General features: G+C 34.9%; 1 protein-coding gene across 1 annotated transcript in view; it reads right to left on the bottom strand.

The window, feature by feature from the left end:
* Positions 1-6,084, bottom strand: part of LOC106478379 (neurotrophin 1-like) — a 13,171-nt gene extending 7,087 nt beyond the window's left edge. The window contains exons 1-3 of the mRNA XM_013938923.1: positions 6,076-6,084; positions 4,615-5,339; positions 2,692-2,946 (exon numbers count right to left, since the gene is read on the bottom strand). Of these exons, the coding sequence (XP_013794377.1) occupies positions 2,692-2,946; positions 4,615-5,339; positions 6,076-6,084 (989 nt within the window). The remainder of the gene's footprint in view (positions 1-2,691; positions 2,947-4,614; positions 5,340-6,075) is intronic.
* Between the last annotated feature and the right edge of the window lie 4,828 nt (positions 6,085-10,912).

Below are 10,912 nucleotides of genomic sequence, written 5' to 3'. Positions count from 1 at the left end.
AAGGATGTGAGCTAAACATCGGATTTCGATACTCGCGGTGGGTAGAGCGCAAATAGCCCATTGCCTACGTTCTGTTATCATCGTTAAGCCAATGAAGTAAATATCGCGCGTAGCGGGGATACCTTTGCTGTTATGCACACACACACACACACACACATACATATATGTACCAGTCTCGATTCCTTTAGCTTGGGCAACTATTAACTTAATGGATATACTTTATTGATCTTCGAATTGTGCTGTGTTGTGGTTATAAAATATTACATAACATTTCAAGCACAAAACGATCGCGACATTACTTGAACCAAAGACGTACAAATGAGACGATGGAAAATGAAGCAACAAAACAAAGTCAACCCAAACAGTGAAGTGGTAAAAGTGCTTTTGTTTTTGTTGAAAGCGACACAAAGGCTATCTGCGCTAGTTGTCCCTAATTTTGAAGTAATAGACTAGAGGGAAGGCAACTACTTAACACCACCTATCTCATCAATCCTTGACCTATTCTTGTCAGATCGAATAGTGGGATTTGATCGTTACTTTTATAACGCACCCACGGCTCCAAAGTCCGGAGCACGATTGTTATTAGCGGTAACGGGATGCGAACCAAGAAACCTTAGATTCGCAGTCCGACAGACTAACTACTGGGCCACACAAAGATAAGTCAAAGAGCGAGGTGTTAAAAAAACAACCAGAAAAGTAGTTCGTTTGAACACATATTTATCTTTTGGTTAAATCACTCAGTCAGTGTAAGGATACTCTAAGCATATTAACAATTATTTTGTGAGCATGAGCAAACAAACTCTGTTCAATTTATTATGTTATATAAATCAGGAATAAATCGTAACTTATAAATTGACGAAGCCAATAATCTGATTGATTAGAAGCACTTAAAGTCAAAAGAAAACTAAATCCTTTACTGATTAGGATGCATTGAATCGATATTTCCAGCTGCAATTTGAATAATACCTCATGAGGTCCAGCCAGTTTAGAAGATTTAGGTTAATCCTAAATCTATACTTAAATGAAACTGCAAAAATATCTTCTTAAGTGTAATATATATACATATTAAATATCATTTTCAACATTAAAACCGATTATGTTAGCAGATGGCTGCTTGCAAAACACATTAGAACAACAGTCTTTAACTCCTATAAGATTCGCATAGCTTATCAATACAAACCTAAATATACACGTTCATTTTAGTTTTTTTCTCTTGTAAATATTTATGTTTTTACAAAGGGATCAGTTAAAGCTAAGAAACTCTCTATATGTTTTGTGGAGGAAAGTGACAAGTAACAGCAACAAGGACATCTTTACGAAGGGAGCAGTTAAAGCTAAGGAGCTTTCTATAGGTTTTTGAGGAAAGTGACAAGTAACAGCAACAAGTACAAATTTACGAAGGGAGCAGTTAAAGCTAAGAAACTATCTATATGTTTTGTGGAGGAAAGTGACAAGTAACAGTACAAGAACATCTTTACGAAGGGAGCAGTTAAAGCTAAGAAACTCTATAGGTTTTTGTGGAGGAAAGTGACAAGTAACAGCAACAAGAACATTGAGGCTTTTTGTACGTTTTGTGTCACCTAGTGGCTCAGCGGCAAGTCTGGAGGCTTATAACGCACAGCGCAGATAGACCATTGCATAGCTTTGCGCTTAACAACAAACTCACTGTACATTGTTAAGTTGGTCATATTAACTATTGACATAAACAACTCACTTATTCATACGCTTTTTTTTTTAACTAACAGCACGATGATTATCAAGATGTTATATTTTAATTAATCCTATTATTGAGGCACAACATATGATCTAATTTATTTTTAAATTCATGCTACTTAGCTTCATATTGGTCTTTTTTAGAATGAAAGCGAGTAGGTCGAATTTTCATACTTTTATGAGCACAAATAATTAAAACTTACACACACACACACTGTATATTCACATATAATTTAATTTCTAAAATGATTAGAAGAATATGCACTACCGGCACTTGTGTTTAAATTTTTGTTTTAATTATAATAAATAATTACAAACAATGTTTTATATTTACACAATAAAAACTTTATTGAAGCCGTACAGCTTCCACTTTAAAATACAAATATCACTCTACACGTACATGTTTCGACGGGATTTACGTCATCATTAGGAGTAACTTACAAGACTATTTTATATTTTCCTCTTGTCCTTGGTGTAATTGGAAAAAATAAAATTAAATAAAAAATTATAACATATATCGCCATATATCAATGTATTGACTTGCTGGTTCTTCGTCTCTATTCAATACTTGTTTTTTTTTATATATTTCATTATTTCTGATGTTTCTCTGATATTTAATGATATAAAACTGTTACTCCTGAGGATGACGTAAATCACGTCGAAACATGTGCGTGAAGAGCGATATTTCTATTTTAAAGTGGAAGCCGTACGGCTTCAATAAAGTTTTTATTGTGTAAATATAAAACATTGTTTTTAATTATTTATTATAATTTAAAATATGTATATATATATATATATATATTGTGGCTATTTAGGTCTACTATATTCTATTCTAACAGATGGCGCCATAGTCAGATTATCGAATTTTCTACCTATTGGTAATATACTGAAACACCAAACTACAGTTTTGAATGGTTAAGAAGAGTGACCTTGAATACAAAGAAAATTTGTATTGCAAAATAAAGAATGAAAACTTACTTGCATGTTTCTATACGAATTTTTTGAGGGAAAATATCAGTATTTATTATGACCATCCACTCCTCAGACACTTCATTATGTGCCCATCCAGGTCTCATAAAACCAGTTTCTGTCTCACAAGCGTATGTGCCCCTGGCGGCAGCACTGTCATACAAGTGGTTTGTGAAAAGTTCTGGATCACCGACTGTTTGAAGTTCCTCATAAAGAGTTCGAACTTTTTCCAAATCGTTATCTATTATATCCTTTACCAAGTCTCTGCAAATAAAAGAAATTTTCTTGCATTGATTCGGTTAAAGAAGTATCTTATATTAATTGTCATTTAATTGAATTAAATGAAAAACTCTCTACTTAACGTTAACAACCAGTAAATAATAAATAACTTTAGTATTCCGAAAATTATTTAATTTCGAAGTCCAAGAAAGGTCCAGTTCAATCTGCACTTTGATCAACGTGTGTTATTGGATTATACTAGTTACCGAGAATTCCACTCCTCATCAGTAACCCTAAACACAAGTTAATCAAAGAGAGATAAGCTGACTATATAATGTGAAGAACTGAATTGTGGCCAATGACACTTTTCTTCACTTCACCTATCCAGTATCAAAGTTTTTCTCATAGTGACTACAAAACACGATCACGCCAACAGTATGTTTGATAACAACTAGTAGTAATATTAAAATAACATTGAAGTAGCATAAAAAAAAACTATATAAAATAATTTTGAATTCATTCTCAGTTGGAGATAAGCCTAATAAATTATGAAAACGCCAATCACTCAGAGCTTATTTTGCTTAGTAAACCCCAAAACACCACTTTTTGAGCGCTAAACCTGGTGAGTTCGAATACACAGATTTAATCAATTAAACCTAATGAAACATTTAACTCAATTTCTGAGAGTAGAAATGAATAAAATTCTGAAACACTGGGAGCTAAGCCTAATGACCTCGGAAAATGTGATTCATTGAGAGCTTAGCCTAATGAACTTTTTAAATATAGTTGGTACTATCTAAGTTCCTAAAAAGAGGCTACCATACTACTTGTTGGTTTTAACAAATAGTACTAGGCCATGTGTTACAGTAATTGTTAAGATTTGTTTAAATATAAGAAAAAAATATCAGTTTCATTGTATATTTGAAACCTAGTTGTAAAAATTGAAAACAAAATCCAGTTTTCATGGTAGTCAGTGATTAGCTATTAAAGGCACAATACAATTGAATGAAAACATCTTACGTGTTCGAATATATCGTATAAAATACTTGTGTGATAAAGTATATGTAAATTCCAACCTTAGGAATAGAAAGATGTTTAGCATTCAAAGATTGAATAAACTGACTTTTCTATATGATGAGACACTGATTGTATCTAGAATGTTATACTAGTCGTTAAATCACTTTCAAGTAAATGCTGAGAAGTTTATTAAAGTGACATTTTATTATAAATAGACTAAATGTAATTTTATCTTGAAGTAACTTTTTCTAAGGACATTTAGTGACAATTGATATGTCGTTATCTACCATCATTTCTTATTCTTGTGACCCGAGACAACTCCTTTATATTTTTGACCTCTAAACTGCCCATTATATCTAAGACTTTAAAGATATTAAAATTAACCCATTATATCTAAGACTTTAAAGATATTAAAATTAACCCATTCTATTTGTCAATTTTAAAGTATCGGGAATTCTTATAAAAACGCTTTAATCGATTTATATAACAATTTACATCCCTAAAATTAAACGTTTTTGAATTATTGTGCTCACAAAAATCCACTTCTCTATCGATGTCCCCACAATTACAGTTACTTGTTGCTTGTCTCTTTTCTCAGAGTGTAATTTTAAGATGTTGAATGTCTATGACTGAAAACAAAATCAACGAAAATGCTAGAAATGAAAGGATGAGTGAAAACATAAGTGTGGAACTTACTCGGGGTAATCATCAGTAATAATACAAAAATTTTCTCCAGATACAGCACATGGCGGCATCTCACCGTCTGGTAAGGGTCGGTCAGGCCGTTTTATAAACTGAGGGGGCCCAAGTGAATATGATTTAACATTTTTAACTGGACTTGGTGAAGGAGGGAAAGGTAATGGTCTTTCTTCTGACTGTTTTTGAGTAGGCAAAACGGGACTTTGAGATGGTGGTCTTGAAGGAGATAGAACAGGACGCTGAGTTGGTAGCGTTGGAGGTGGGGATGGATGTTGAACTGGTGGTTTTGAAGGAGATGGTGTGGGACGCTGAAATGGTTGTCGTGGAGGTGGTAGGGTGGGGCTCTGAATCGGTGGTCTTGAAAGAGGTGGGATCGGACGTTGCATATTTGGTCTTAGAGTAGGGTGGATGGGACGTTGAATTGATAAAGGTGGGGTAAGAACGGGTACTCTTGGAGGAGATGTGGTGGGACGCTGAAATGATGGTCTTGAAGGAGGTGGAATGGGTTGTTGAAATAATGGTCTTGGGGCAGGAGATTTCGGTACTACTGAAGGTAGAGTAACGCCCTGAATGTATTGCTGGTACCATTCTTTCCACCATGCGCCAGCGGGCCCAGATAAACTCCTGCTAGCTCCTCGTTTCTGTATGGATCGCTTTCCAACGGTATTGACGACATCCGCTGCTATAATGAGACACGAGTAGATGCCAACCACGAGCACTATCTACACATACACACACAAAAAAAATAAAAAAAAACATAGAAAGCTTCATTTACACTTTCTGATGCAGAATCATCTCCGTTATCAATGTGAACATACATGAGTGAGTGAACCTAAAGCAAATGCAAAACAAATTTACCACTTTTCCTAGTTTTAACTTCCAAGAATACATTTTTGGGTTAGCTTTATAGTGCAAACCCTATAAAAATCTGTTAGGATAACGAAAGTGGCATACTTCTGTTTGATTCTCACAAACTTGAGAGAAATCAAAGCTCTGCGCCGATATAAACCAAATAACAGTTCGAGACACAAGAGGTTTACTTCATTAGCATATCCAAGCGTAAGTGGTACAAACAGTCCTATCACAAGATAGCTCACTAAATTCAACTAACGTATACCTTTGTCAGGCCTGTCCAGATTTTTCAGGTATCTCTACATAATATGAGGAAGGATCAGTCTAATAAGTCACATCTCTCATTATTACATTAAAAGTTTATGACATATTAATATAAAAGTAGCTGTATACGTATACTAAGAAAATGAATTTTACTGACGTTACCTTCCTTGACGGCTTGAAACACAATGTTTATAGTTCATTAATGTCTCGGTTGGCTTTCAAAAGGTCCCAAACAAGCTATGTAAAAAAAAGTTACTAAGTTATTTGAACTAAAGACCCATCAACGTTTATTTTAAAATTGTCAGATTATTTATCTATCTATTCTAAACACTGGTAACTTACTCTTGGCATGGCTACTACAGCTTAGCTTTAAAGCTTAGGTGCAAAAGACGCTTGTACAGGAAACACCTAGTTGCACAAAATACTTCTGCAAGAAACAGGATTTGGAGACTGAATGATCTGTATCATTAGCAACTACTCAACATCATCCCCTGAAGTGGAGACCTTTACTTCCCGTCACGAATATATTTTTGGGTCGCCGAATACAGTGAGCAACGTTCCACTCGTTTTACGAGATGAGTTAGGTCATAGATCACAAAAATAAGGGGATAAAGGTAGGTCAATGGTCTATTATTACCAACACGTTTTCAAACGTCTCACTTTTATTTAACTTCCTGTATGCCTTCAGCAGTCTCGAAGAAATATACAGTACAAGAAGATATGAGACTTGATGTAGGTCGATAAAAAAAGAACTCGAATGATAGGATATGACCCAGTTGTGAACTTTGATTTTCACAAAACGTTCTTCAAATTCAAGTCACAAAATATGAAAGACACGTAGATATGAAAATTTAAAACTTTGAAATAATACTTAATTTGACTGTTTCTTCATTATTTTTTGTGGTAAAAACTAACGCTTTTATCAGCGAATATTTCAGAACGATCCGTAACTTTCTCGAAAAGCAGTATAACAAATTATTTAGCAGTACATAGTCGGACTCATTCTAAAGATAAAGTGTAGTTTTAGATTTTATTTAAAATCTTTACTTTAAAAAGTACCAATATGAAATTCATTAAATAAGTATGAATTTTCTTCTTTTACCTAGTGCTAAAATCAAGAATTGTAGGAAGTCATAGAAATAATTCTGTTGTTTTCGTCTTGAGCCATTATGAGTAGTTATATTTTTTGTTGCCCTCTTCAGGTGTTGTTGACGGTTCAACCGTGTAGATAGTGTCGATAATTACTCCAACAGGTGGCATTGCATGTAGTCATTGAAATATGTTTTAACGGGTGAACTGCATCGCAGATGCAGTTGGTGGAAGTCACACGGTCCACTGTGTGAGTTATTCTTGTCAGGGGAAAATGTTTTAGTTATTTAGATCAGGTTATTAAATGCTATTTTTAACGTAAGTAGAGAAACCTGGCCTACCTCCGAGTTAGCCTATATTGCATTTTTATACTTTCTTTTCAGCACATTACCAGTACGTAGCATATTTTATCACACAATGTTGCGTGCTCTAACGTGCACTCATTTTCAATATCTTTATGATACTGTAACTGTGTCTAAGACTTAACCTAATATTTAATTGAGCGAAATTGATAAACGACAAATTATTTATCGTTCGCAAAGCTTTGATACCAAGTTTACGTATCATATAACAGATTATATCTTTATTTCTACCTAATTGTGAGTCCTCTAGTGGGCCAGCAGTAAGTTTACGGACTTACAACTCTAAAATTCGGGGATCAATTCCCTGCGGTAAATAGAATCCAGTTGCCCATCATGCAACGTTGTAGTAAGAATACAAACACAAACTTAAGCGTAATCGTGTGGTTAACATATCATATTGTTACTACACAGGTTTATATTTTTAGTTAAGAGTATATATAAGGTTACTTTCTATTTTGTTTGCATTTCAAAATTATGGACATTGTATGCATAAGATGTCGTTCAAGTGAAAAATCACTTGATCGTAAGGTACCAATAAATCATGCGATCGACTGCACATATTCATTGTTACGTCGTAGGTTTCCTGGTCAACAATTCTATATTGCGTATAAAGTTAATGGTAATTTCAAAATTATCCAAAGCTTGAAGATTAGCAAGTCTAAATAAAACTTGTATATAAAAGAGTGCAGACGAGTAAAATTCTGTTTTATTGTTGACTGTTTTCCCTCTACCATATGCTAAAGTGTCCCTCTGAAATTTACCCTTTATTTACTGAGATAATATGAGTGGGCAACTTGTGCAATCATGCCACTATATCTTCTAACAAAATCAGTATCGGACAAGTTCGGCAATTAATAAATCAAACATGATTCCAGTGGTTGGAGTCGTATAACTATAATATATATATGTAATATGATAACGTTCTGGTATATAAATATGTTTATGATTTGTCATAAGACAATCGCTTTAATACATTTATTTTCCCTTTAATATAAATAAATTGTTTGTTCCTGGAAAAACATAAGAGCTCGTGTGTACTTTATTCTTTATTAAACAGATGGCGCTAAAAACTATTTGTATGTTTCAAGACAATACACTATCCATGCTATGTCCTCCACGCAAGTCAGTAAACTTACCGCTGGCCCACTGGGGGACACCATTTAGTGTTTTGTATGCTAAACTTGTTATAAATATCACCGGTAATATTCTTTATTTAAGTGTCATTGAAATAAATAAAGAAGAGTTAAGTATGTTATAACACCTGTTAATAATAAAAGTTAAGCCTAGCTTATTTGACTGGGTTGGAAACATATAACATGCGAAAATATAGAAAAATAATAAAGTTAGTTATTTTCTCAAAGTTTCAAACACGTCAACAGAGAAATAAGGTTTAAAATATTTTTGTTCATTAAAGGATGATAAGTTCTCACATTCACTTAAAATATCATGTGTTGAAAGCTTTATGTGATATCTAATGGAACTTGAAATTTTGTAATTTTCAATGCTAGTCTTTCTTTGGACAACTTTCATGTGTAATAAACATTTCTTATTATTACCACTAGATGGCACGACCGAGTAGCTCTATTAATGTATTTCATAAGGTGAATGCTGCTGGGTAAGTCAAACTTAGTAATCAGCCATTTACTATACAAATGCTATGGTTTCAAGAGAGACTTTTTTCTTTTCTTTTTGCCTGATGTTTTTGCCACTGTTTCCTATCAATGCTGATAAATATTATTTCTTATTTTTTCAGAAATATAGAATTTTGTTTTGTTACTGTTGTATTTTAAAGGGAATAAATAGTACACGTGAATAAACACGGTGATCACTGCAGTTTGATCTTTCAGAGTGTGCCATCAAGTGTGTCAGAATGAGATCCGGCACGAGATCGAACCATAGACCCCCACATCGTTTAGCCAGCTCATTCAATATCTCTAAAACGTATTTAAATTTGAAATGAACCATCTAGGAGATTGTTAAGTGCATGATTAGAGTAAAATTGCCGCTGACCCATTAGGGAACGTTTTTAGTACTTTGTATGCTAAGTTTGTAATACATATCACCTACAATATCATTTGTTATTCTCTATTCTATGTTAAAGTGTCACTCTGAAATTTTCTTTATTTACTGCGATAAAATGAGTGAAAAACTTGTACAATTATGCCACTATTTCCTAACAAATCAGTATCGAACAACTTGCAAAAACACATTATTTCTTAACTTACACACCGCTAAAAACCAGTTGATCGTAAGGTGCCAATAAACCATGCAATCGATAATCAAAGACTCTAATACCAAACAAGAGTGAGCTCAAGCTAGCTGTAAGAAGTTGGATTTTTAGACACCGGTGTATGCAGTCCATCTACTGTTTACACATCACAACACCAGTGTATGCAGTCCGTCTACTGTTTACACATCACAACACCAGTGTATGCAGTCCGTCTGCTGTTTACATATCACAACACCAGTGTATGCAGTCCGTCTACTGTTTAAACTCACAACACCAGTGTATGTAGTCCGTCTACTGTTTACACATCACAACACCAGTGTATGCAGTCCGTCTACTGTTTATACATCACAACACCAGTGTATGTAGTCCGTCTACTGTTTACACATCACAACACCAGTGTATGTAGTCCGTCTACTGTTTACAGTTCACAACACCAGTGTATGTAGTCCGTCTACTGTTTGCACATCACAACACCAGTGTATGTAGTCCGCCTACTGTTTATACATCACAACACCAGTGTATGCAGTCCGTCTACTGTTTACACTTCACAACACCAGTGCATGCAGTCCGTCTACTGTTTACACATCACAACACCAGTGTATACAGTCCGTATACTGTTTATACATCACAACACCAGTGTATGTAGTTCGTCTACTGTTTACACATCACAACACCAGTGTATGCAGCCCGCCTACTGTTTACACATCACAACACCAGTATACGTAGTCCGTCTACTGTTTACACATCACAACACCAGTGTATGTAGTCCGTCTACTGTTTACACATCACAACACCAGTGTATGTAGTCCGCCTACTGTTTATACATCACAACACCAGTGTATGCAGTCCGTCTACTGTTTACACATCACAACACCAGTATACGCAGTCCGTCTAGTGTTTACACTTCACAACACCAGTATACGCGGTCCGTCTACTGTTTATACATCACAACACCAGTGTATGTAGTCCGTCTACTGTTTACACTTCACAACACCAGTGTATGTAGTCCGTCTACTGTTTACACATCCCAACACCAGTGCATGCAGTCCGTCTACTGTTTACACATCACAACACCAGTGTATGTAGTCCGTATACTGTTTACACTTCACAACACCAGTGTATGTAGTCAGTCTACTGTTTACACATCACAACATCAGTGTATGTAGTCCACCTACTGTTTACACATCACAACACCAGTGCATGCAGTCCGTCTACTGTTTACACATCACAACACCAGTGTATGTAGTCCGTCTACTGTTTACACATCACAACACCAGTGTATGCAGTCCGTCTACTGTTTACACATCACAACACCAGTGTATGCAGTCCGTCTACTGTTTAAACTTCAGAACACCAGTGTATGTAGTCCGTCTACTGTTTACACATCACAACACCAGTGTATTCAAATTCGATGACGAGGAACCCACTTTGAGACTAATAATGGCTGGAGACGGCTTAAATGGGTAATGAAGAAAAACTTTAATATAAGTTTAACATG

Source organism: Limulus polyphemus, unplaced genomic scaffold (genome assembly GCF_000517525.1).
Source record: "Limulus polyphemus unplaced genomic scaffold, Limulus_polyphemus-2.1.2 Scaffold206, whole genome shotgun sequence".
NCBI classification, from domain to species: domain Eukaryota; kingdom Metazoa; phylum Arthropoda; class Merostomata; order Xiphosura; family Limulidae; genus Limulus; species Limulus polyphemus.
The sequence above is the reverse complement of the archived record's forward strand: the minus strand, read 5'-3'. Positions and strand labels throughout refer to the sequence as shown.